Source organism: Pleuronectes platessa, chromosome 12 (genome assembly GCF_947347685.1).
Source record: "Pleuronectes platessa chromosome 12, fPlePla1.1, whole genome shotgun sequence".
Classification (NCBI taxonomy): domain Eukaryota; kingdom Metazoa; phylum Chordata; class Actinopteri; order Pleuronectiformes; family Pleuronectidae; genus Pleuronectes; species Pleuronectes platessa.
The window spans coordinates 2006825-2034465 of record NC_070637.1 but is presented as its reverse complement, the minus strand read 5'-3'; the positions used below and the strand labels follow the sequence as shown (position 1 = coordinate 2034465).

At 41.1% G+C, this 27641-nt stretch overlaps 1 protein-coding gene across 3 annotated transcripts; it reads left to right on the top strand.

Annotated features, from left to right (window-relative positions):
- Nucleotides 1–808: 808 nt before the first annotated feature.
- On the top strand, nucleotides 809–27240 carry nvl (nuclear VCP like). 3 transcript variants are annotated; one of them, XM_053435709.1, is made up of 24 exons: nucleotides 809–930; nucleotides 1633–1704; nucleotides 4964–5034; nucleotides 5300–5352; nucleotides 5641–5731; nucleotides 7272–7335; nucleotides 7857–8102; nucleotides 12217–12319; nucleotides 13269–13345; nucleotides 13593–13727; nucleotides 14339–14440; nucleotides 14567–14684; nucleotides 15265–15409; nucleotides 18052–18364; nucleotides 18830–19051; nucleotides 19717–19821; nucleotides 20498–20560; nucleotides 20775–20894; nucleotides 21703–21802; nucleotides 22329–22435; nucleotides 23125–23201; nucleotides 23360–23451; nucleotides 24628–24725; nucleotides 25783–27240. In XM_053435709.1, exons 2-24 carry the CDS (start codon nucleotides 1651–1653, stop codon nucleotides 25825–25827), a joined length of 2601 nt encoding a protein of 866 aa, XP_053291684.1. In that variant the 5' UTR covers nucleotides 809–930; nucleotides 1633–1650; the 3' UTR covers nucleotides 25828–27240. The 3 variants fall into 3 exon arrangements, with proteins under 3 accessions (XP_053291684.1, XP_053291685.1, XP_053291683.1); XM_053435710.1 differs by having other exon boundaries at nucleotides 12214–12319; nucleotides 18833–19051; XM_053435708.1 differs by having other exon boundaries at nucleotides 12214–12319.
- Nucleotides 27241–27641: the final 401 nt, after the last annotated feature.

The following is a 27641-nucleotide window of genomic DNA, read 5'->3' as shown; positions in this document are numbered from 1 at the left end:
AAGCCTACTCCTAATCGTAGCTGTCAATCTCCAAGACTGAAACTTTGAGATGATTCGACTGGAGAGGATGATAAGGTATTACAATAATCAAGTCTGGATACTACATTTTAATTTACTACAAATTGAAATATAGTCATTACATTTTAAAATGTAAAATAGACAAATCAGTTTTAACCTCACTCACTCCAAAACATAATGACTTATCTGTTAGATCTTTTCATCTAAAGCAAGCAGCCCTTTTGTCCTCGTCAGGTTAAAACTGCATAAATACATTTAAAAAGTAATCTAACAGAAATAACCTGTTCTATTGGACTATGATGAGTGATTCAGGCAGCAGGCCCTCTTTTTTTTATTATTTTATAAGAATAAACCCTTATCTAAAGGCGCAACTGAAGAATTCTTCGTGCTTAAATCCCAAACATAAGGTAAGTGTAGTCTGTAAGGCTCCTCTCGGTCATTAGAGAAGTTGGCCTGCAAAATTAGAAAAACACTCTGTTATTGGTTTTATCTCTATATGTACACCACAATGTTTGGAGAAATTGTTCAGAACTATATAAGAAGAAAAACTAGACAAACAATTCAGTCAGACATTTTGAAGTATTGAAAGTAATGAGTTTGAATTTATTATTATGATGTTATTATTGTGAAATAATATCATAATTGATTAGGGCTCAAAGATCGTAGTTGTGGATGTGTGACTGACACAGGACGTCATGGATGAATCGTGTGTTCGTCGCCTCTGCGCTGACGTGATGCATGCTAGGTCCACGGCCACAGCCCGTGTTTTAATTTGAAAATCCTCCACCGGATACACTATTTTTCTTTTCCGGGTTAAGCGGTATGTAAGTTTGCAGTCACGTTGTCGGAGACTGAACTGTTTTCAGAAAGTTAAACACAGAAGTTGTGGACGCAGGTGATGGTGGTATTGAGGTAAGCACCCCCCCCTCTCTTTCTCTCTCTCTCTCTCTCTGAGCATCCCTCCTCTCTATGTCTTTGTGTGTCTCTCTCCCTGTCTCACCCTCTGTCTATTGTGTGTGTCTCTCTGTCTCACTTCGTCTATGTGTGTGACTCTCTCTCTGTCTCACCCTCTGTCTCTGTGTGTCTTTCTCGATCTCAACGTGTGTGTGTGTGTGTGTGTGTGTGTGTGTGTGTGTGTGTGTGTGTGTGTGTGTGTGTGTGTGTGTGTGTGTGTGTGTGTGTGTGTGTGTGTGTGTGTGTGTGTGTGTGTGTGTGTGTGTGTCATCACACTGTGAAAAGAAAACAGAAAGACAAAGTTGGTAAAAAAAAAAATGATTTGAAACCTACTATACAAAAATTCAAATTTTATTAATCTGCGAGGATTCGCTGCGTTCTCCTTGTTGTTTTGTAGTTTTTTTAATGCTGTTTTTACTACAATGAATACTAAAACTGTATTAATGACATGTTGATAAAGGACTCTCATATCAGACTTGCTGATTGTGAGATAATTAATTAATCATTTTATTCTCTGCATTGGGCTGTTGTGCAGTTGTATGTGAGAGTGATCATTCACTATTCTGCAATTAAACTGTTTGCAGATGGAGCCAGCAGCAGTTTTGTGAAGTAGTACTTTACAGTAGAGCTCATGATTTGTTGTGAATGTGTGTCCTGCAGACTGAAAGAAGCACAGACATGAAGAACAGAGTAGTTGGGTTGGACAGTCGGCTCAGACAGAGAGTGGAGCAGGTAAAGTTGATCTCGTCACTATCCTACAGCTCTATGTTGAATATAGATAGAAATGTTTACGTTATCTGAGTTTAGTAAAAGCAAATAACACACACACACCTGATCATCAGTTTTTTAGAGCACATCGAAAACTGTTCTTTTCTCAATGCAATTGTATAGAGGATAACAAGACCAAACTATTATTAGTCCTCCAAGGTGATGTCTGAATGGAGAAGCTCTGTCATTAATCAATCAATCATCAATCAAATTTTATTTGTATAGCCCATATTCACAAATTACAATTCGTTTCATAGGGCTTTAACAGGGTGTGACATCCTCTGTCCTTAACCCTCAGCAAGAGTAAGGAAAAACTACTAAAAACCCTTTTAACAGGGTAAAAATACGTAGAAACCTCAGAGAGAGCCACATGTGAGGGATCCCTCTCCCAGGACGGACAGAAGTGCAATAGATGCCACGTGCAGGAAAACATCATCAAGATTAAAGTCTTCAAGATTAAAGATTAAAGTCTCTAGCAACATTTGATGAGGGTAAATATCCCGAAGGACAACCCCAACATGACATGCCAAGCAGTCCTGCTGCAATCACAGTCCATGGTCAGCAACCAGCAGGACCACGATCCACCATCCAGACCAGACGCCACTCCAGTCCTCAGTCACCGTCCACCGCCACCCACCACGAGCCGCTGCCGCGGTCCTGGTCCAATGCCCGTACCCAATGCCAACGCAACACAGGGTCAGCCACCACCACCACGATCAGCCCACACAACACAGAATCCGCCACATTGGGTCCACCACCACGACCCCCGGTGCGCGATCAACAAACCGCAATCCATGGTTCGGCACGGAGGCCCTGGATCTGCGGGTGATAAAGCAAAGGGATTCCGGGGAAGGGGGATAGGGATGGAGAAGAGGAAGGAGAAGCTGGAAAAAGAAGCTCCGTGTGTCATGTGTCATAAAATAGAACAAGTAACGTTCTGCCGCACTAATTAGCTCTAACTATAAGCTTTATCAAAAAGGAAGGTTTTGAGCCTACTTTTAAATGAAAAGATGGTGTCTGCCTCCCGAACTGAAAGTGGTAGTTTATTCCACAGCAGTGGAGCTTGATGGCTTAAAGCTCTGGCTCCTACTCTACTTTTAGAGACTTTAGGGACGACAAGTAGGCTTGAATTCTGGGAGCGGAGTGCTCTAGTGGGTTTATAAGGTACTAACAGCTCTTTAAGGTAAAAAGGCGCTATATTATTAAGGGCCTTGAAGGTGAGGAGGAGAATTTTTTAATTCTATTCTAGATTTAACTGGAAGCCAGTGTAGTGATGCTAATACTGGAGAAATGTCATCAGACTCTATCAATCAATCAATCAAATTTTATTTGTATAGCCCATATTCACAAATTACAATTCATCTCATAGGGCTTTAACAGGGTGTGACATCCTCTGTCCTTAACCCTCAGCAAGAGTAAGGAAAAACTACTAAAAACCCTTTTAACAGGGTAAAAATATGTAGAAACCTCAGAGAGAGCCACATGTGAGGGATCCCTCTCCCAGGACGGACAGAAGTGCAATAGATGCCACGTGTAGGAGAACATCATCAATAATCAAAGTCTCTAGCAGCATTTGATGAGGGTAAACATCCCGAAGGACAACCCAACATGACATGCCAAGCAGTCCCGCTGCGATCACAGTCCACGCTCAGCAACCATCCAGACCACGATCCGCCATCCAGACCAGACGCCACTCCAGTCCTCAGTCACCGTCCACCGCCGCCCACCAGGACCCATCACAAGCCACCACCGCGGTCCTGGTCCACCGCCCGTGCCCAATGCCAACGCGACACAGGGTCCGCCACCAGCACCACGATCAGCCCACATGACTCAGAATCCGCCACACTGGATCCAACACTGCGACCCCCGGTGCGCGATCCACAAACCGCAATCCATGGTGCGGCCACAGAGGCCCTGGATCTGCGGGTGATAAAGCAAAGGGATTCTGGGGAAGGGGGATAGGGATGGAGAAGAGGAAGGAGAAGCTGGAAAGAGAAGCTCCGTGTGTCATGTGTCATAAAATAGAACAAGTAACGTTCTGGCGCACTAATTAGCTCTAACTATAAGCTTTATCAAAAAGGAAGGTTTTGAGCCTACTTTTAAACGAAAAGATGGTGACTGCCTCCCGAACTGAAAGTGGTAGATTATTCCACAGCCGAGGGGCTTGATGGCTAAAAACTCTGGCTCCTACTCTACTTTTAGAGAATTTAGGGACGACAAGTAGGCTTGAATTCTGGGAGCGGAGTGCTCTAGCGGGTTTATAAGGTACTAACAGCTCTTTAAGGTAAAAAGGCGCTATATTATTAAGGGCCTTGAAGGTGAGGAGGAGAATTTTAAATTCTATTCTAGATTTAACTGGAAGCCAGTGTAGCGATGCTAATACTGGAGAAATGTGCTCTCTTTTCTTTGTTCTCGTCAGGACTCGTGCTGCAGCATTTTGGACAAGCTGTAGAGTCTTTAACGACTTACTGCTGGAGCCAGATAATAATGAATTACAATAGTCCAGTCTCGATGTAACAAAGGCGTGGACTAGTTTTTCTGCATCTTTTTGGGAAAGGACATGTCTAATTTTTGAAATATTACGCAAGTGGAAAAAAGCGGTCCTAGAAATTTGTTTTAAGTGACTATTAAAGGATAAATCAGGATCGAAGATCACTCCCAAGTTCCTGACTGTTTCATTGGAAGCAAGGGCAATGTCGTCTAGCGCAGCTATATCATTAAATAATGTATCTCTAAGGTGTTTGGGGCCAAGTATTATAACCTCTGTTTTGTCTGAGTTTAATAAGAGATATACAGCATACCGATGCATCAACAGGAAGAGTTAAATAAATCTCATGCATTAACTGGTACAAATATGTACTAAGAGGCATCTGGCACTTTATTTTGACGAAGTCACACTGTAAATGAACTAAAAAAAATGAGAAGGAAAAACCCAAGATTTACTGTGAAACACAATAAAATGGTCTATGATGATGATCAGAGTGACCAGAGACGGAGAGTTATGAAGAGTCTGAATCTTTTAATTTTGTCTGTATTAATAAGACAGTGTAAGCATGAAGTGGGCAAGACATGCAGAAAAGGGCCAGGTTGGACCCAAACCTGCGGCTGGTGCAGGAGGGCTCAAGCCTCCTCCTTCTGTATGGCACCCTTGTAAAGTGGGTGCGAAATATTTGATATCAGTCTCAGTCATATTGACCCACTTTATGATGCTTTGTGCTTTCAGTATATGGCATCCAGCAACCGTGAATATGTGGACCTTTCAGCCATGGCCCTCGACCTTCAGAAGTTACACAGGCAAGTTCTGCAGAACACTTACCAAAACTAACCTTTATCTGTTTGACACTAACCATTTTTCTAGTCAGGAAAAGATCCATTTAATCAGCACCATTACTTCTACCTCCGTTGACATGCATCTGGCGAAATACTATTTATGCCTAAAAAACTATAGAGCCCAAAAGAAGAATAAAGTCACCACTGTACACCTCTTGTGAATTCAGTTAGTTTGTAATGATGTGAATGTAATTTTGGTGCTAAAGATACTATGGTGTCTTTATTGCAGAATGGAGTATGGCAGAAGAAACAAGACAGCTTTCAGGATTCAAGTAGAGAAAGGTAAGAGGCTCCAGAACCTATTATTTTAAACTGTAAGTTCACAGTGGAAAGAATAGGAGGGCAGGTCTTTGTTTTTTAATCATAATAAAATATTCATCATGTGATTACAAGAGATAATACCTTATGTCAACATTCAAGAAATATTCTGTAACACAAAGAAAACAAATAATGAGACACATGGTCTCTGCTGCTCTCTGTATAGACCAGTCCCTTCCTGTTTTATGATCAATCTCTTCTTTTGGATAATGAAGTGTGATCCGATCTGTCTTTTCCATCTATCTCTCCTAGTGTATGAAGCTATCATGAAGGAATCTGGGCTGAATTATCTGGAGAGCAAGCACTTGGCTAAGAGAGCCAAGCACAGCCAGAAAGACAATGGGTAAAGCACTCCCTGCTTGACAGCAAAACTGTAGCTGTTTTCAGGCATTTACTGCAGAGAATGTCCACACACTTGGGTCCGGATTTTCTCCGGAGTTTGCCTTTCACACATGAACAACAAAGGAAGAGATTCCCTGCTCAGACATGTTCATAACAATAGATAGATCTCTGGATCGTTCAGGTGCAGCAGGAAGACACAGCAGGTGCAATTTCCTCTGAGGAGATCACATGTTTTTGTTGACAGCACATCAGTGTTAATTTCGTTGACGAAGACTATGACGAAATATATTCGTTAACGACCTTTTTTCCATGACGAAGACGAGACGAAGACGTAACGAAAACGAATCTTTGAAAATAAAAACTATGACGAAATCTATTTTAATTTTCGTTGACGAGACGAGACGAGACGAAAATGTTGGTGGTTGACTAAGTCACAATAATTTTTAAAACATCATCGTATCAGGCCGTCATGAAGTATCAGGAGCGGGCGAGTGACTGTGTCTGTGTGTGTCTGTGTATGTGTGTGTGTGCGCCCCAGATAGCGCTACGGTCCGTAGCTCCGCCCCCCACCTCGCGCACTCGCTCAGGGAGACACAGTGAAAGCAGAGCGCGTTCTCGTGGAGCAGCCTCTCAGAGTCACCGACTGCTTCTTAACTATGAAAACAGTGAAAACCAGAGTTTCTCTGGTCTCAGCTGCTCAGAGATCAGCCCCTCAGCTTCTTGATCAGAGCAGAAGCTGCAGTTGGTTTGTACAGAGCTGAAGTTTCTGTGTCCGGCTCCAGTCTGACCTGCTCTCCCTATTTGTTTTCACATTTAAAATTAAATATATATTTTTAAGCTATTAGGCTGCAGCTATATGTTTTTATAGAAAAGGAGTTTAATGTGGCTATTAAATGTGACTAAAACTAGACTAAAATGGAATTAGTTTTCGTCGACTAAAACTAGACTAAAATGGAATTTGTTTTCGTCGACTAAAACTAGACTAAAACTAAGAAGGATTAAAATGACTAAAAGGTGACTAAAATTAATATGCATTTTCGTCAAAAGACTAAGACTAAGACTAAATCAAAAATAGCTGCCAAAATTAACACTGCAGCACATTGACACTGGTGTTGCCAAGCTCTGTTGACATCTTCAATAATAACTTCCTGAGATATTTGTATTCTTTTGGGGTGTTTTTTTTATTTTACTTACACTAAAATGAAAATGTTAGTGCCTGTCACGTGTTAGACGTGTCATCAACACACTCACTCGCAGTGAATCCTCCGATGGATCTTCATCTGAATTGTCACATCGTCTCACTCTGACATTCTGCAGAGTTTTACCAGTAGGCTGGCAGAAGAACTAACGCGAAAGAGCTTTGCATTCTCACATTTAGCTGCTCTGGAGAATGGCAGGAGATTCTCTGGAGTTCAGTGCAGGTTTGAGAGCAGCTCATGTCCTTGACCTCAGTTGTTTAACCAGTCCTCCTTTCTTCTGTGCTGATTCTGTCTCTTTAAATACACAACTAATGCTGTACAAACATGTGTGTGTGTTCACAGTGAGGGGAGCAGCAGCAGCAGCTCAGGGGAGTCGTCTGACACTGAACATATTCAGGAAAACACTGTAAGATATAATGTGAACCTTTGAATGTGGTCAGATCGATCAAATCTCAAATGTATTCTCAACATCTGTACTTTGAGCTAATTTGTGATTGGATCCCTCAGACGTCAGGTGCAAACAGGGCCTCAGCTCCACCAACCCTGCAAAGACCGTTACAGAAATGAAATCTACGTGTGGTTCCAGAACTTTCACAAACGAATCTCTAAATAATTAAGCTGCTTAATTTAATTTAATGTAAATTGAATAAAATAACAGTTTGGCAATTAAAATACTCGAATTTGGCGAGTACTTTTTTTAACGTAATATAGGTAGACTTTCAGATAACTTCTCTTTCTAGTCTTTGTTACTCAGGTTTAACACATCTTGGACCTATCCATGCACTGAGATAAAGTTCATATTCATTAGTCTGACTCAGGGATACATGGCCAACTAGCACATTTCCCAACTGTTGGACTGTTATTGGCACAGGATCTCTTGACAATGAGCTCTAACCATTCCATGCTGCTGCTTTTTGCTGTCCATAGCCCATCAACCACATGAACAGCTCTGTTACATCTCTCTATCGGAAGGGAAACCCTGACTCCATTACCGGCTCACCCAGGAGAGATCAGCCTGCTCCAAGCAGTGATGTCAGCACAGCCACTCCCCCTCCCAGTGCAGGCACTGTGGTCTCCAGAGGAGGCTGGTTCATTGATAAAGGGAGGGGCCCCGAGAAAAGCAACATTCTCATTGACCTGTGTGATGAGGAGCCTACAAATACAGCAACAAATGTATGTACCCGGAGAGAGAGAGAGTATGTGTACTTACAGTGCCTTGCATAAGTATTCACCCCCCTTGGACTTTTTCCAATTATGTACTGTTACTAACTGGAATTCAAATAGACTTAAATAAACTTTTTCCCGTTTGATCAACAAAACATGCATAGTACTTTGGAGGTGCAAAATAAATTTTATTGTGACACAAACAATAATGAGAACAAAAAAGTTGACATCTGTTGGGTGCATAAGTATTCACCCCCCTGTGTCAATACTTGGTAGAACCCCCTTTCGCTGCAATTACAGCTGCAAGTCTTTTGGGGTATGTCTCTACCAGCTTTGCACATCTAGAGATGGAAAGGTTTGTCCATTCTTCTTGGCAAAAAAGATGAAGCTCAGTCAGATTGGATGGAGACCGTCTGTGAACCGCAATCTTCAAGTCAGTCAAAGCCCAGAGGTCTGGATGTGTGATGTGCTCTCCAGAGCAGCTAAATGTGAGAATGCAAAGCTCTTTCGCGTTAGTTCTTCTGCCAGCCTACTGGTAAAACTCTGCAGAATGTCAGAGTGAGACGATGTGACAATTCAGATGAAGATCCATCGGAGGATTCACTGCGAGTGAGTGTGTTGATGACACGTCTAACACGTGACAGGCACTAACATTTTCATTTTAGTGTAAGTAAAATAAAAAAAACACCCCAAAAGAATACAAATATCTCAGGAAGTTATTATTGAAGATGTCAACAGAGCTTGGCAACACCAGTGTCAATGTGCTGCAGTGTTAATTTTGGCAGCTATTTTTGATTTAGTCTTAGTCTTAGTCTTTTGACGAAAATGCATATTAATTTTAGTCACCTTTTAGTCATTTTAATCCTTCTTAGTTTTAGTCTAGTTTTAGTCGACGAAAACAAATTCCATTTTAGTCTAGTTTTAGTCGACGAAAACTAATTCCATTTTAGTCTAGTTTTAGTCACATTTAATAGCCACATTAAACTCCTTTTCTATAAAAACATATAGCTGCAGCCTAATAGCTTAAAAATATATATTTAATTTTAAATGTGAAAACAAATAGGGAGAGCAGGTCAGACTGGAGCCGGACACAGAAACTTCAGCTCTGTACAAACCAACTGCAGCTTCTGCTCTGATCAAGAAGCTGAGGGGCTGATCTCTGAGCAGCTGAGACCAGAGAAACTCTGGTTTTCACTGTTTTCATAGTTAAGAAGCAGTCGGTGACTCTGAGAGGCTGCTCCACGAGAACGCGCTCTGCTTTCACTGTGTCTCCCTGAGCGAGTGCGCGAGGTGGGGGGCGGAGCTACGGACCGTAGCGCTATCTGGGGCGCACACACACATACACAGACACACACAGACACAGTCACTCGCCCGCTCCTGATACTTCATGACGGCCTGATACGATGATGTTTTAAAAATTATTGTGACTTAGTCAACCACCAACATTTTCGTCTCGTCTCGTCTCGTCAACGAAAATTAAAATAGATTTCGTCATAGTTTTTATTTTCAAAGATTCGTTTTCGTTACGTCTTCGTCTCGTCTTCGTCATGGAAAAAAGGTCGTTAACGAATATATTTCGTCATAGTCTTCGTCAACGAAATTAACACTGATGTGCTGTCAACAAAAACATGTGATCTCCTCAGAGGAAATTGCACCTGCTGTGTCTTCCTGCTGCACCTGAACGATCCAGAGATCTATCTATTGTTATGAACATGTCTGAGCAGGGAATCTCTTCCTTTGTTGTTCATGTGTGAAAGGCAAACTCCGGAGAAAATCCGGACCGGTCAAAGCCCAGAGGTCTGGGCTTTGACTGGGCCATTTTAAGACATTAACATTCTTTAATCCAAACCATTCCTTTGTAGCTCTGGCTGTATGTTTAGGGTCATTGTCCTGCTGGAAGATGAACCTCCGCCCCAATCTCAAGTCTTTTGCAGACTGCATCAGATTTTCTTCAAGGATTTCCCTGTATTTGGCTCCATCCATCTTTCCCTCTATTCTGACCAGTTTCCCTGTACCTGCTGAAGAGAAGCATCCCCACAGCATGATGCTACCACCACCATGTTTCAGTGTTGGGATGGTGTGCTCAGGGTGATGGGCAGTGTTGGGTTTTCGCCACACATAGCGTTTTGCATTGAGGCCAAAAAGTTCAATTTTGGTCTCATCTGACCAGAGCACCTTCTTCCACATGTTTGCTGTGTCTCCCACATGGCTTCTGGCAAACTCCAAACGGGATTTTTTATGGATCCCTTTCAACAATGGCTTTCTTCTTGCCACTCTTCCATAAAGGCCAGATTTGTGGAGTAGACGACTAATAGTTGTCCTGTGGACAGATTCTCCCACATCAGCTGTGGATCTCTGCAACTCCTCCAGAGTAACCATGGGCCTCCTGGTTGCTTCTCTGATTAATTTTCTCCTTGTCCGACTCTTCAGTTTGGGTGGACGGCCTCCTCTTGGTAGGTTTGCGGTTGTGCCATATTCTTTCCATTTTCTTATGATGGATTTTATGGTGCTCAGAGAGATGTTCAAAGCTCTGGATATTTTTTTATAACCTAACCCTGCTTCATATTTCTCCACAACTTTATCCCTGACCTGTTTGGTGAGCTCCTTGGTCTTCATGATGCTGTTTGTTCAGTAATGATCTCCAACAAACTCTGAGTCCGTCACAGAACAGGTGTATTTATACTGAGATTAAATTGCAGACAGGTGGACCCTATTTACTAATTATGTGACTTGCAAATGTGACTTGTGAATGCAATTGGTCGCACCAGATCTTTGTTAGGGGTTTCACAGTAAAGGGGGTGAATACATATGCACTCAACACTTTTCAGATTTTTATTTGTAAATAATTGTGAAATCCATGTAATATTTCCCCCCACTTCCAAATGATGCACTATTTTGTGTTGGTCCATTACATAAACTCACGATGAAATAAATTTGAATCTGTGGTTATACCATGACAAAATGTAGAAAAGTCCAAAGGGGGTGAATACTTATGCAAGGCACTGTATATGCAGGATATTTTGACAGTACTAACTCAGTAGGTGTTTATTGTTAATGTTCTTGTTATCTGCTCTTAGAAATGTTACAAAGAAACTTTGGTGCTGGTTCTTCAATTTGATTATCTTGTGGATGCAAACATTGCAAGTTGTTATTTTGCATGGGAAGAAATCTCAGAAAATTTGCATACTGCCCATGACATCCAGAGCCATTACAGATGCAGAGCATAATGTATATATTAACAAGTCTTACTGTTAGACTACCTTCAGTTTAATTTCTAAATGGATTGTCAGCACCAGACTCGCATTTGCCTCAACTGGTTGGGTTGAGACGAGCAGTCGGGCTACCAGGAACAGCTGAAATGGACTGCTGCAGCGTTGTACTGGAAAAAAGTCTCACACAGGAGAATTTGGAACCACCGAATGTTTGACAATTGTGCCTACATTTTGTTTTTACTCGAAATGAATCTTTTATCAGAATAGCTGCCACTTCTCATTTATTTATGTAAGTTCAATTTTAATGTTTGATTATTGAAAGATGTGTGGGAACACACAAACTGACATTCATAGGTTGTAATTGTTGAAACCAGGAATACGGACCATTTCAAATTTTACAACAGCCTTCGAGGGCCGAACAGGTTTTTAGCAAATATATCAAAGTAAACTCTAATGAGAGAACTTCTTCTTTAAGGAGACATCTTATGTTAGGTGGTACTGATGATGATATTTAAAGTTGTACAACCGTGGACAGTTAACAAAGACAGTAATTCCTTCCTGGTATCATTGTCTGCAGAGATCCCACAAATGGAAAGTACTGATTGGTTTGTGCCAGAAATTTGGCGAGTGCACATACACAGTCTGATGTTTAGGAGGATAACTTGAAGCGAGGCACACGACATTTGTAGAAAAACAGTAAATCTAAGAGAAGACAAACTGTTTGTGACATCAGGATTGATTGGAATACTGCCTTTCTAAAATGTGTTGTTTAATTCCACAATAAACCAAATGAGTGAATGAATAGGTTGGGGTGAACAAATGATAATATGGCACTGTGGTGACATTTCAGTGTGTTTATCTGGAATGGCTCAAATCATGTATCAACTACTCTGTGCTTTTGTCACCAGCAGACAGACGTGTCCATGCTGGAGCCTGAGAAATCTCGCAGGAAGTCTAAAAAAAGGACAAAGAGCTCAACTGAAACAGCCGAGCCTCAAACCTTGACCAAAAAAGGTACGTCATTTTCAAGTTGTTTAGTCTAACCACAAAATATTTTTAGCATAGTATTAAACACCACAATAAAACAGAATCTTAAAGGGCAATACATATACAATACATTTTCTGGGCTTTTACTCCGTAATTACTTGAAGGGGTCAGTAGGGCCCCTCAAAGTATGAAAACAGTCACTCCGCAGACTTTTCCACTCAGTTCATTCCAAGAAATATGTTATCGACACGTCTCGTTTCGTACTTCCTCCCCGTATGACTCTCAGCCCCATCCAGCCGGTACCAGTCCACTGACTTGCAGCTGTGTTCACCCGAAAGATCGACAAACTGCAGAATGAGACGGGCGATAGGCCTGGTCGCCTGTCACTCAAAGTGCAGTGAGCCAATCAGAGGGGGGGCTCAAGAGGCAGGCGAAAAAACAGCTTGTTCCGTCTGTAGCTCCAGAGACAGGCAGAAGAGAGAAAATGGAAATACACATTGCAGCAATTTTTCGACTTTAAACCACTGATATATCATATCATCTTAGGGATACCAATACCTCAAATTAAATCCCAGAGTGGTATAAGTATGGGCTCTTTAACTGATCTTTGAATGGAAAGACCACATTGAAGGACTTTTTGATTCAAAGGATGTCTTCGATGGTTATGAAGTATGTTCTTATTCAGGTGTTTCTCAGTTCACGTCAGATGACTTTGTCTGTAACATAATTTTTGTTTTCATCCGCCTGTACGTCCAATTCTTGTGAACACAATATCTCAACAATGCCTTGAGAGAATTTCTTCAAATTTCGAGCAACTGTCATGTTGACTCAAAGTCAACTCTCAGTGGAATCTCAAAGATCAGGGTTATCTCATATAAGTCTGGGATATTTTTTTATCTAGACTGAAACTGCACTGATTGGCAGAGTCTTATAACAGGGCAGTAATTCTTTTTCTGATGATCTCTCTCCCCCCTAGCTAAATCCAAGTTACCAGAACTGCAGTATCCGACTCTGAAGTTTGAGGACGTAGGAGGTAATGAAGACACATTAACGGTTAGTAGCCTTTAATATTTTTTCCCTGCTTTTGTAGCTGCAGCAAGTTTTATTCAGAGTTATTTTAAGACTTCATAATGTGGCTTTAATCAATAACTATTAAAGCATTTTTTTGCAGTTCACTGCATCTCTTTTATTATCTTTCGTTAAGTGCCTTGAGGAATTGTATTATTCAAATGAATTCAGAAGTGTCTTTGCATGAGTTATGCACTTGTAATTTTCACTTTATTATTTGACATTACTGCAGGAGGTGTGTAAGCTGATGATCAACATGCGTCACCCAGAGGTGTACCAACATCTGGGAATGGTTCCTCCCAGGGGCTTCCTCCTCCATGGACCTCCCGGCTGTGGAAAGACATTGCTGGCCCAGGCTGTGGCTGGTGTAAGTACTGTTCCTCAGTGCAGCTTTATTCAGCAACACAATGAGTGTACATGAACCTGTGATAACACATAATTGACTGATTCTTTGTTACTTAGAGTTGGTTGGTTATTCAAATAAAATTTGATTGAACGATCCATCAATGCAATTTTATTTGTATAGCTCTTATTTTGATTGCAAGCACACACAGCACACACTGCAGAATGCTGTCTCAAAGGGTAGGTACGGGGTGCACGGTAGCATTGCTACTTCAGCTAACATTGTGACCTCCGTAAACGGTCATTTAACAAGCCGCCACCTCGATCATTATCCACCACTACTATCAATGATCAGGATTCACGATCCACCATTAGATCCACGATCAGCTGCCGCCATGATCACAATCATTATCTGTGATTTGCCATCAAACGTCAGTTTGAATAATGTCGAAGGAAATGCTAACCTCATAATACTGAGCCAAAGAGGAGGATGAGTGGGGAGATGTGATGCATATTAACTGAGATTTGGTGTTTGTTCCATGTTTATTACCTTACACCACAGTAAGAAGGGTATCAGAAAAGCTTGTGTGTATTTTGTGTGCTTGCTCGATGAAGTGATGTGATTGTGTTTTTCAGGAGCTGCAGCTGCCCCTGCTAAAGGTGTCTGCTCCGGAGCTGGTGTCTGGAGTGTCTGGAGAATCTGAACAGAAACTCAGAGAGCTGTTTGACTTGGCTGTGGTCAGTAGTGCTCTTTATCTACTTATAATTCTAGAGGTCTAACCAAAACAGTAGTGACTAGAGGAGGTGTAGCAAGCCCAGGGACTGGAATTACTGATTCAGCCTTGGCTCTTTTCTCCCTTGCAGAGCTCTGCTCCGTGTATCCTGTTCATAGATGAGATAGACTCCATCACCCCTAGGAGAGAGGTGGCCTCTAAAGACATGGAGAGGAGGATTGTAGCTCAGCTGCTAACCTGCATGGACGGTATGCTACACTGCCGTCACAGTGACATGAGGAAGTGTCTCTGATATTGCCACTTATTGGTTATATTACTAACACTAGTAACTATGTTAACTATATTAGTAACTGCAAGGGGACATTGACTATCAGCAGAGGTCATATTATTATTCCTCCTCTGATGTTTGAATATTTCATGAACAAATTTTAAGTCTTAGAGTCCTTTCATCTGTATCTTAGCTGAACATATTTGACATTTTGAATAACCTTTACATGAAATTAGTTTAACATATTGAACTTGTTTGATAAAGTTTCTCTTTGGGACTTTAATTATTGACTCTGTTAAATGCTCTCTCACATTCATTTTCTTTATCTCATTAACTGTAAGTGATGAAAAACTGCGCTCTACACATAGTGAATGTCAACAGAAATATATCAAATCTGCAAATCATGCTAATGTGACGTTGTATAAACAACTCTGCCACACCATCTAAAGGTGTTTCCCAAGTGCAGATCATACTTGTACTGTAACACAGTATCAGATATACTGTCATTCCACTGAAATGATTGAAGATACGACATGTTACTGTTGCTTGTGTTCCGGCAGACTTGAACAGTTTGACCGTGACAGCTCAGATCCTGGTCATCGGCGCCACCAACAGGCCAGACTCCCTGGACCCTGCCCTACGCAGAGCTGGACGCTTTGATAGAGAGATCTGTATGGGCATCCCGGATGAAGCAGCTCGTCTCAGGTAAGCCATACATTATCATAGAGAAAGGCATTATAATGGTAAATAATGCCCTTGTGGTAATTAATCGATATATTATTTTCCAAAAATCACCTAGGGAGGGGCATGACCAGAACATATGAAGGAGGAAAGCAGGATTATATTGACATTTTATACAAATATTATCCACCTCAGTGTTTTTTTTGGAATCAAGTGCACAATGCGTTTCTTTGGGCTAGGTATGTGGTGGACTGAATATTCCTAAGGGCAAGTAGTATAATTGTAACATTCAGGTGAATCCTAACTGGATTTTCCACAATGTTTAACGTACCAAATATATGAATGAGTAGAGTCAAGGGACTTAGAGATAGATTTGGTAATGTAAAGCGAGTACACTAAAAGTGATACAAAAACTTTGGGAGTGTCATTTTTTATCTACTGACTAATCTACTCCTAACTCCACAAATGTCCGTCTGTAAAATTTGATACATATAATATTTATAAATATTTAATAAACACACAACCAGCACAGTCAGTGGGACATAACAGCCACTCTGCGGACAGAGTTCCACAATAAACTAGCGGTGGCCAATTATATTTTTTTATTGTATTTATTTCATATCAGACTGACACAAACATTCAGTGGTGTGGCAGGAGCTGATCTCATCATTGCACATCATTCATATAATCACTTCCTCTTTAGCCAATTGTCTAGAAAGCAAAGCAGTGTTTGTTTTGTTGCTGAATTCTTCATATCAAGCTGAATTAAAGAGCTTATTCTTTGAAAAGTTGTGAAGTTAGGTCTGAAGATTGTGTCGATTGCTGCCAATACATAACAGCAGTTATTAGCATTAAGTTCAGTAATCATTCAAACTTATATATTGACCACACTCATGAACAATGGTAAAGAAAACCCAGTATCACTAATGAACAACATGAACTATAACATTTTCACTGCAGATAAACCAGGTAGGATAAATACAAAGTTTCACTCCATCATAGTTTATAAAAAGCTCTGATAAAAAGTGTCTGTAAATTGTAGACCTGTTTGAGGTAAACTCCATGATGACATGGAGTAATTCAGAAATAGGCATCACCACAGGCCAAGAAAACAGCCCATCACAAACGGACATTATTATAACAGGCACAGCAGTAGTTTGACCAACAAGAGATAGGGAGAGTGATGACCATTTGGCAAGGAACAGGTTTTTCAATTCCCGTTGACAAAGACATGAGAGAGGAACATCTCACTTGCGAATCTCCCTGAGGTTTCTGCATTTGAGTTTTTTTCTCTCCCTCTAGTCCAGGGGGATAGGCAAGCTTAACTATCGAAAGAACCATTTTGCCCCCTCTTCCCCCAAATCAAATCTGTCTAGATCCGCAAAACATATTTGATAACACAGGTTATAAAGTTATATATATATAGTTATACAATATATATATATATATATATAATATATGCATTTATTAAATTATAGAACGATAATATTTTTTTGGGGACATTTAACTGCTATTTTTACCTGTTACAAAAAAGGAAAACACCAAACTCTTATGAAGAGGAGAACAAAATACATGTGTAGGCCTACTTTGAAATAATGAAACACAGAACTATCAAGCATTTAGGTAAACCTTCATCGTTGGCAGTGAAAGCAAATTAATCTGTCCACGCAGAATTAAACTCTATTTTCCTCCCAGACTTTTTTTTTTGGGGATTTATCCATGGTTAGTTTACCAATGACGGGGGTAGAAACTCTAGTTAAGCAACCTGCAGGGAAGAGCGCCGGGCCGTAGACGTAATAGGATGTGACACATATTGTTGACGAAATATTGAAACAAAATGTGAGAGCAGGTCAGACTGGAGGCGGACACAGAAACTGAAGCTCGGTACAAACCAACTGCAGCTTCTGCTCTGATCAAGAAGCTGTGGCGCTGATCTCTGAGCAGCTGTGACCAGAGAAACTCAGTGTTTTCTCCCTTTCCACTGTTATGAAGCAACCTGTCCGTCACTGAGCGGCTGCTTCATGTGAACGAGCTCTGATCTCACTATGTTCTTTCTGAGTGAGTGAGCTGGGCGGGGGGCGGAGCCCCGGGGCCTGTGTGTGTGTCCGCTATCTTGGAGCGGGCACAAACACACACACACACACACACACACACACACACACACACACACACACACACACACACACACACACACACACATACACATACACATTCACCCGCTCCTGGTATTTCATGGTGGCCTGATACGAAGATGAGTTTAAAAAATGAACGTGAACGTGACATTCACTCAAGTTCATCATATGAAGACTGATTTGTTAAGTTCACTGTTCGCGAAAAATATGCGTCTCCAGAGCCCTGCCGATGCGGCTCTTCCCCTGCCGACCCCTGCTCTAGTCGATGGCTAATGACAGAGGATGTTGCACCTTGAAGGGATTGTTAAGACTTGTTAATGCACATTTTGGAAATTTTATAAAAGTTTTTATTATAACTTTTCATTTGACAGTATAACTGACACTGGAATAGATGATGATTTTATTCAATTATAAATATTAACAGCTGCATATTTCAAATATTCCAGTAGATTGTTCCTTCTTTGAAAATAACAGGGATCTGTGAAAATTGGTGGCATTTGTTGTGTTTAAACAGCATGCATTGTGCTTTCTCAGGATCTTGAAGACTTTGTGTCGAAAGCTGAAGCTGCCGGAGGACTTTGACTACCAGCAGCTGGCCCATCTCACCCCTGGCTATGTGGGGGCTGACCTCATGGCTCTGTGCCGCGAAGCTGCCATGACTGCTGTAAACAGGGCTCTGCTGGAAATGAGAGGGTGGCCTCAGGGCGAGGGACAAATCTCTACTTCAGAGTTGCTAACAAGCAATGTTCAGACTGAGGCTGTTGTGACAGACGGAGAGGTCGGGGAGCAACAGACAACAGACATGAAGCCAGTATCTCAGGAAGAGTCAGGACAGAGTCAGCTGCAGGTACGAGGAGCTTCAGCAACACGCCTAAAACTCCCTTCTCAGTAGGAAACGTTTTGAAAATGTCATATCACGATGATGGAAGAAATCAGTATCATCACAATGTTGTAAACATGTGCAGAAATATGCAGCAGGTACTGATAGACATTTATCATTGGATAAACAAACATGCACACACACACGCAGAAAGATATATGAGAGAAAGATTTCCTTTAGTACATGACCACACTTTAGACCTCTTAGAAGGCTGAAAAATCTCAGGAGCACTGTCACTTCCTTCTGCGATCTCATGGTTGAATCATTGATGGACTTTTGTTAATGCTGAGCAGTATTTACTGGGATTTATAATGCATGATATACTTTTGCCCTCCTGTGTTTTATTCTCATTAGTAACTGTGATTGAAATTTTGGTTTCCTTTTTAAATGATTTATTTTCTGTTTCCATGTGTGCATTGTGCGCTGGTTCAGCAGGGGGAGCTGTGTCACCTCCTACACCTGCTGAAATCCACTGACACACTGTCAGAGGAAGAGCTGGACAGCCTGTCCATTCTTATGTCCGACTTCCAGGCCTCCTTGTCCAGTATCCAGCCCTCAGCCAAGAGAGAGGGCTTCGCCACTGTGCCTGACGTCACCTGGGAGAATGTGGGGGCACTGCATGATATCAGAGAGGAGCTCACCATGGCCATACTGGTAAACAGCAGGCTTCTTCACATTTAACATCCATGACCTAGACCCTATTCCCACCTGGTATCAACATCCGTCCTGAGAGATCTGACCACAAGTGGAGAGCTCTAAGTACATGTGGCCACATTCTTTTTGCTGTCAACAATTTTATAATGAGCCAAAAATAATTCTTCTCAGGGTCCACCAAATAAGGATTTTTATTTTTATGGTCAAACCCTAAATGTTCACAGCACAATGTTTCTTTCACCCCCTTCAGAACCTGCTATCTCTCTCTGTGTCTGTCTCTCTCACAAACACAGCAAATCATGTGTAAACTCAGACTGGGTAAAACAACATTTGGTCTTTGCTAACACATGCTGCAAATGATTATTCACATATCCAGCAGGGAGGTGAGATTCGATGACGAGTGGTCACATGAGACGCATTCAGGAGATTTAATGTCACGTGTGAACAGACGATACATTTTGTATCATGTATGACCTGGGACCATTGAGTCCTCCCGGTCAAATTTGGGGTCCCCCTGTAATTCAGGATCAGTAACAAGTTTTTGGTTGATTGACATTGTTAGTCTATTCATAGATTGTTCTAACAGGTTTTCTGCACACATTGTTTGATATTTACCATTGGTATGTACTGACTGTGATGATATTCACCGTGTGTGCCTCTTGCAGGCTCCTGTGCGTTCTCCGGAACAATTCAAAGCGCTGGGTCTCAGTGCTCCATCTGGAGTTTTGCTGGCTGGACCTCCGGGATGTGGAAAAACACTGCTTGCCAAGGTTGACACTGCTTTTAAACTGTTCTAATGGCCTCTAAAGTATCTCTTATATGACTGGTCAACTTACTAAAGTTTAAAGATTAAAAATGGTTACTAAATGAATTTAGTATGTTGGTACTTTCGGAGTAATTTTTTTGTAATTCTACAGAGGGCTGCCACCTGTATCTATCAAGCATCTCACAATCAGTCTGAGCAGTGGTTCTGGAAATTAGATTCAGTAGGACAAGATAAGCTTTTCTAGGAGCTGAGAATAGGATTTCAGTAATTCAAGTTTCCTGCAGGTGCAAGTTCATCAAACACTGTCAAGTATTTATCCTACAGAACCAGTGATGTATGTTGTACTGTGTTATCAAAGGCACAGTTTTGCATTTGGGGAAATATGCTTATTTGCTTAAATACTCAAAACAGTAGGAAACAGCTAGCCTGGCTCTGTTCCAAAAACGACTACACCTACCATCACCTCTTACGCTCCCTTCTAAACATGATGAATCTCGTTTTTTTTTTTTAACCGAAATGTTACAAAATTACATATCGTGATTTCAGGGGGAATTCTTAGCTACTACTTAATTGTGAGCTATTTCTTATTTGAACCACAGCAGTGGCTGTGTGCAGCTCAAGTATTTCATAACAGTGGCCTTATGGCTCCTCTTTTTTCTCACTGTGTTGTCTCCTGACAGGCAGTGGCCAATGAGTCAGGCCTCAACTTCATCTCTGTCAAGGGACCAGAACTGCTCAATATGGTGAGTCAGTGAGCAGTAGGAACATGGTGTATAGGAGTCTGTCTGTGCATTGAATTGTCCTGCCCTTGTCACGTCACTTAGTTAGTAGCTGGTATTTATCTAGTCCCTGCCATTCATTTTATTTTTTCATACACTACAACCTGTTGTCTGTGAGTAACAGATGGCTGTTGTGAATTAGTTGTTTCAGTAACTCATGGCCCTGTGCTTTTTGCAGTATGTTGGAGAGAGTGAACGAGCAGTCAGACAGGTCTTCCAGAGAGGACGCAACTCTGCTCCATGCGTCATCTTTTTTGACGAGATTGATGCTCTGTGTCCTCGTCGCTCAGGGCATGAGGTGAGAAGGATGGATTTCTTAACAGAAAAAAATTTAAACAAAAACCCGTGTTTGGTTGTATCAATGTGCGTAATGCTTCCGCAGTGTGTGGATACTAACAGTATTTTTAGTGTACAGTAAAATGTCTTTAAAAATTTGAGCATGGATTTGTTTAGGTGGTCAGCTACTGGGAACAGGAAGTAAGCCTTGTTTTACAACTTTAAAACGGTTTACATAAAATGTTCACCTTGTGTTCTGCTCTTGATGGCATGGAGCATACATGATTAGTGGCCGTGGTTTGGTGTTGCGTGACGGACACAGGAAGTGAAGCGTTTGTTCTTGCAGAACATAAAATGCACGCAGCACAGAGCAGTTACGCCCTTTCCTTGTCCACCCTCCCCCGCGGCCGCATCAGGTTCCGAGTTCGTTTATATTATATTATATTTGTATTTATTTAATTATTCAATTTTTCGTTCTCAGTAAGTTTTCAAAAATTGCTATTTTACACACCACAGCAGCATAGAGTTTCCAAAAGTATAGATCATAAATATTTTTCTTAAAATTTCAACAAGTACCAAGTATTCACTCATTCTATTTGATATAATTTACTGTGCACGACATCCTGTTAGCATGTCGAACTTTGCTGTGTTAGTGAATCACTGTATGTATAGCACAATAAGTGTGAATGGATGAATGTGACCTGTCGTGTAAGGCATTTGTAAAGTGGTAGTTAAGATATAAGAGTTATGCAAATAATACAGTCCATTTACCATTTACCAAGTATAGCTTATGATATACTGTGTGTGTGTGTGCGTGTGCCTGTGTGTAGTCAGGAGCCAGTGTGCGGGTGGTCAACCAGCTACTTACAGAGATGGATGGCTTAGAGACTCGACGACAGGTCTTCATCATGGCTGCTACAAACAGACCAGGTACCTTCAATAATGCTCAAGACCCAGTGAGGTTAATTATTTTAACAAAACTGAAAAGGATAAGTATTAATTAGTAAGTGCAGTATATATTTATATCCGGTGACTCTTTGGAGGGACCTGATCCAGAGCTTGAGAAGCCCTTGACTAAACTGTATATAAACTGTATACTTACGTAAAGTGATAAAAACTATCTCCATATGCAGCAGTAAAAGGCTGATTCATTAGTATTAATAAAATGTTGTATATATTTAGTCAGTGTTTGTTTTTTTATATCTGTGGAATACTTTAACTATCAATTTTTCAAGTAGATTTTGCTGTTTATACCAGTAAAGATTTTTCTATAGTTGGAGTTTTTTTGTGATGGTTTTACATATATATTTAATATATATAATATAAATTTTTGTAGTTGTAAAGGGCATGATCTCTTTATTTATTTGTTTTACCTCTATCAAGTATTTGTAACTAAAGCCATAATTCAATGATCTTCTAAACACTAAGTGACTGTTGCTGCTTTGTGTCCTGCCAGATATCATTGACCCTGCCATTCTGAGGCCAGGTCGCCTAGATAAAACTCTGTATGTGGGCCTGCCGCCTGCAAAAGATCGCCATGAAATCCTGCTCACTATTACTAAGGTGAATACAGTTACCATACTGAGGAAACACTTAATTGACAGCGGAGAGTAAGAAATCTGCCACAACAGGCACTTTACATAGTAAGGTCCAGACCTTAAAATTATGGAGAAAGCCAACAGTTCTCACAATGACCAAGCACTTTGGCGACCGTGGAGAGAAGAAACTCTTGTTAACTGGAAGGAACCTCTAGCAGAACCAGACTCAATGCCTCGCCTGGTTGGGGGGACGAGAGAATAGATCTGATTTATATCCCAGTAAGAGAATCTTCAAAATGCCTGTGAAAAGAAAATGTCTTTACTATGTAGAGTGCCTTGAGATAATGTATGTCATGATTTGGCGCTATACAAATAAAATTGAATTAATGTTTCGACACCGAAGAAAGTACTGCCACCTGAAAATAATTGTCTTAGATTGGGATGGGACAGAATTTAGTTTTTTTCCGTCTTAAACCTGATGGCAGTGTTTTGATTGACCTTCAAAACGTCCAACCACAAGCAGCGGCTTTAGAAAAACAAGTTGGTTCACTAGGAAGTACAGTAATAAGGAATTCTTTTTTTTATTTATTGCTAGGGTAGTTATTTCCCCTTGACTCCAGTCTTTGTGCTAAGCTAGGCTAACCCCAACTCAGACAACCTTTGAATGCTGGCCTTCTCGAATGATTCAGAATTGAGAGATGTTGATTGTTGCAGGGGGGGACCAAACCTCAACTGGAGCAAGATGTCAGTCTTGAAGAGATCGCCTTTGATGAGCGCTGTGATTGCTTAACGTAAGTCCCAGCTGGAAAAAACAGCTGTCCTCAGTTTTTTTGCATGTGTTTATACTTATGCTGGACATGTTTTTTCGCCAACATTGAAAATGATACATTGAGACATTGATCCATATCCATACTGAGTGTAAATATGTGCTTATGTGTGTTTGATCCAGTGGGGCTGACCTGACTGCATTAGTGAGAGAAGCATCTGTTAATGCCCTGAGGGCCTACCTCAAGTCCCAGAATCCTCCAGCTTCCTCCTCTGGTAACCTGACTCTTACCTCTGCATACCTGCACTGTGTTGATGTTTAAGAATGGGACTGAACTATCATGTGGGACTACAAGCAGTGATCAGCAAGAGCTCCCATGGTTTCACTTCACTGTTGACCTCTGCTGGTGTCGGAGGCACAGTTTGACACGTAGGAGTAAAATGTTGTGACTGGTTTATGATTTATACATTAATGCTTTTTCTTTTCAGATTTTGGTGTACAAAACAAAACAAACCTGTGCGCTGTGGGCTGGGTTAATTCCATTTAATCAAAGAACGCAGAGTTGACTGATATAACTTCTGGTTTATAGGAATACATCCCAAAGAAAAAAATTTGAGATATTAATATATTCAAGTCTCACATTAATGTGCATTAATGTTTTAATGAGTAGTGTCACAAATTGTGACTTGTGAATATGGGCTTTACAAATCAAATTTGATTGATTGAGACGTCGCATTATGGTGGTTATATGAACAAGATCCCAGGAGTCAGAGGTGTCTCAATATGCATACAGTCCTGGACAGAAACACTGAGGCACTCAGTCTTCGGAGTAAATAATACAGTATAATTAGTTCACTTCTCAAACATGTAGACAAACAAGCAGACCTTAAATCACATTAAATTACTGAACGTGGACTGTCTTAGTGTTTGTTTCCACCACTGTCTAGATTATTCCAATCTGGATTAATTTACATCTAACTGCCTCACTCTTGGATAACCCCGATCCATGCAGTGCTACCTTCCCCCCTTTGGAATCTGGCAGTCTCAGTTTGGAGCTGACTGCACAGCCTACAGCGACACTGGGCAGGAATGGCAGCTAAAATCAGCTCATACCCACGAGTGTGACAGACTAGACTAGTCTGAAACAAATATTTGAGCTCAATAATGCATTTAGCCACTACAGGCATCTACAAAATTATCTAACAAATTTGAATATTTGTATCAGTCTGAATTTGTTGACGTGTGAAGACTCCCAGCGCCTATTAAAGGTGCATGCACTGCACCTGCTTGCACTTGCTTGATTTAACTCCCACGTTAGTTTAAAATAGTAGTTTATTCTCTGTAAAACATTTATTGTGGAATAAAATTCACACGACATGAAAGCCTTGTGGTGTTTTTCACGCTGACTTGACATAGTTGATGATTTCCTTTTTGTTCGTTGTTTCAAACAGGTCCCAGATGCTCCGCTGGGTCAGTTGCTCACATCAGAGTCAGTAAACAGAACTTTGAGGATGCCTTCAAGAAAGTTAGACCATCAGTGTCCAAAAAGGTGAGAAAATGATCAGTCGGAGATCTGTTTTAAAAACCTGATTTCACTTTCACTGAGAAAAAATATGAACCGAATTGGATTTGTTGCTTTAGTTTTTATATCTAAATGTGACTTGTATTTTAAGTGTTCCACGTTTTAAACCTTTAACTCTCAAAAAAACTGTTTTTGGAAGCATTGCTGTGATCTTTATCCACAACAATGTCGTCCTTTCTGATTTCATTTTTCATTTGATGTCTTCCCGTTTGAATCACCAAACAAGCTGCAGATATGAGTTGTGACTCAGAGCTCTGAGCCTCATCTAGCGTCTGTATGCTAGTTTGATACTTTAGATATTTGTTTCAATTAGTTACACGACTGACAAGTTCACCTTATATAAACAAGTTCTAACTAAGTCTCCAAAAATGTTCAAACACAGATGTTTTACACTTCTAAAACTCTTTAAGATGAAGAAACAGAGCAGACATTTGTTGCCATGTTTTGACACATTTGAGTTGGTACCTAAAAACTGTTGAAGTTCAGTCACCAGTCCATTCTACTGTCAGAACTCACCGTCATGGATCTACTTGTTTATAGAACAGTTGTGTGGTTGTTGTGTTGTACAGGAACACCTCCCAGTGGAATGCAGTGGTTCATTGTGTGTCTGTTGCTCTGGTACCTTTCCACATGCTGCAGGAAATGAGACTGGACTGTGTCACTATAGACAGCTCTGTGCTATACTGTCGATCAGATCACTGTCCCCATAACCTCACTATCAAGTAGCATGGAGAACCAGTCCAACTCGTCCCCACACAGAATAAAGTGACATTAGACACTCTTCACTCTACTAGGAAATACTCATTTCAGTTACAGGAATAAGGCTTAAACAGCAGCGATGTGGACTGTTGGCAGCCAGGCTGCGTCAGGTGGAGACGTCACCTATTGCACTCAGCTGCTGCGCTGTGAGGGCTTTAGGGAGAGGCACGTCCCTCTTTACATCCGTTTGCTGTTCAACTTTTGTTTGTATTGGAGAACCAGAAACATGCAGTGACTGTGCCTTTGCTTTATGTTTCCTGTGTAGGATCAACGGACGTATGAGCTGCTCAGAGAGTCCCTCAGCAGATAACTGCAGCTGACTTCACCAGCAGTTCCCCTTTTACTTGTCCACATTCAGTTAAAAGTCGTATACACATTTTATTATGGTTGAATACTGCATCCTGTGTTCTGGAGAAAACGACAACAAATAAATGTTTTCTTATTCTTCCAATTTCTTATCACATGATATCAGCTCCTGTAGTGCTATCAGACTGCCTGACTCATCCTAAGCTCACTCACTGATTGTTCACCTGCTGTAGTGTAAATACACACTGCATTTTATTGCACTTCTGTTATCAGACACACGCTTGTCATTATTATTCTGCTTGTATTCCATGGCTCAGCAGTAGACAATGTAACCTATCAATCTTTATAAAGCTGGTTAGCTGCTGTTAGAACCATAATGAAAGAGAATTTTTTTTTCGATCCACACAACCTCCATGTTATTACTCTAGTCCAGTGGTTTTCAATAGGTGAGGCGCGCCTCCCCTGGGGGGCGCCAAAGAGCCAAAGGGGAGGCGCGACACGAGACACTCGCAAAAACAAAATACACATCTGTATGCAGCTCTAGTGATATCTATAATTGTGCGTGCGTGTATTAGTTTTAAAATGCATCGTTTCCCTGTCCCAAGTCAACAGGAGTCAGCATTAAGGGAGGAGACAGGACCCAGCAAAAAACGTAGGAAAAATGATCTTGAATGCGTTTCTGGTTGTCTGTGGAGAGCGAGTTCCCCCAGATCTCCAATAGGGCTATGGAAGTCTTAATCCCCTTTACCTCCACGTACTTGTGTGTGTGTGGGTTTTCCACACTGACCGTGATTAAAAACAAATACAGATCAAGGCTGCAGGTGGAGGACGACTTGTGTATATTTCTCTCTGCACTGCAGCCCCGCATCGAACACCTCTGTGCATCAAAAGCGAGGCCTCATTGTTCCCACTGATATGGACGATTCAATTGAAAGTCAATGTTGTGTTGTCTTGAATCCATGAATTGGGTGGGCCATAGGGTTGATGCCGCTCGTAGCGCAAATTATGTGAATTTGACGCATTTTGTTTGTTGTTTAAATTTGAGGTTGTACGTGGCTGAAATCGTTAACAAATTTCATGAAAATATGTGAATCTGTTCGATCTGATAATATGCCGTTGTCGTTCATTGATCAGAGAGTTGTCCATTGTGCAGATTCTTTTCGAGACGATGTGCATCTCCTTCAAATGTGCGCTTAAAGCCCGGTCACACAGCACCGATCAGCCGTCGGATGTCGTTGGTTGTAGCTTTGGCGCCGATTACACATGTTAAGCATGTTTTGTTGACTTGTGGATAGGCCTAATTTTAAAAGTAGCCTCAATTAGGCCTGCATGAAGTTGGAAATGATTTGCTGTTGCAAAGAATCGTTTATGAATGCACTTTTAAAAAAGTTGTGGAAATAAAATGTCTTCAACATTACATTTGATTAGTTATTGAAAATCATCATTGCCTGGAACACACAAAAGATGGCATTTACTGAAGAGGCGTGTGTGGGTTAGGTCAGGCGGACGGGATTCATTTTTTTGGAGGGGAGGCTCGGCTGTCCTTACCTACTCTAAGGGGAGGCTCACATTCACCCAATTTGAAAACCCCTGCTCTAGTCCTACAGATGGTAAATGGCTTTGGATGGAGCAGTTGTTTAGGTTTAGTGTAGGACTTCCAACTTGTCCTGAAATATTTAACTAACTAATCCCGTGCATCAAGACGGGAGCTGTTCGGTCACAACCTATTGAATTACTGTATTACAGGTATTGCCAATCAAGAGTAAGCGTTCTAAAAAATGTGATACTAAGCATAGTGTAATATACAGAGGTAAATAA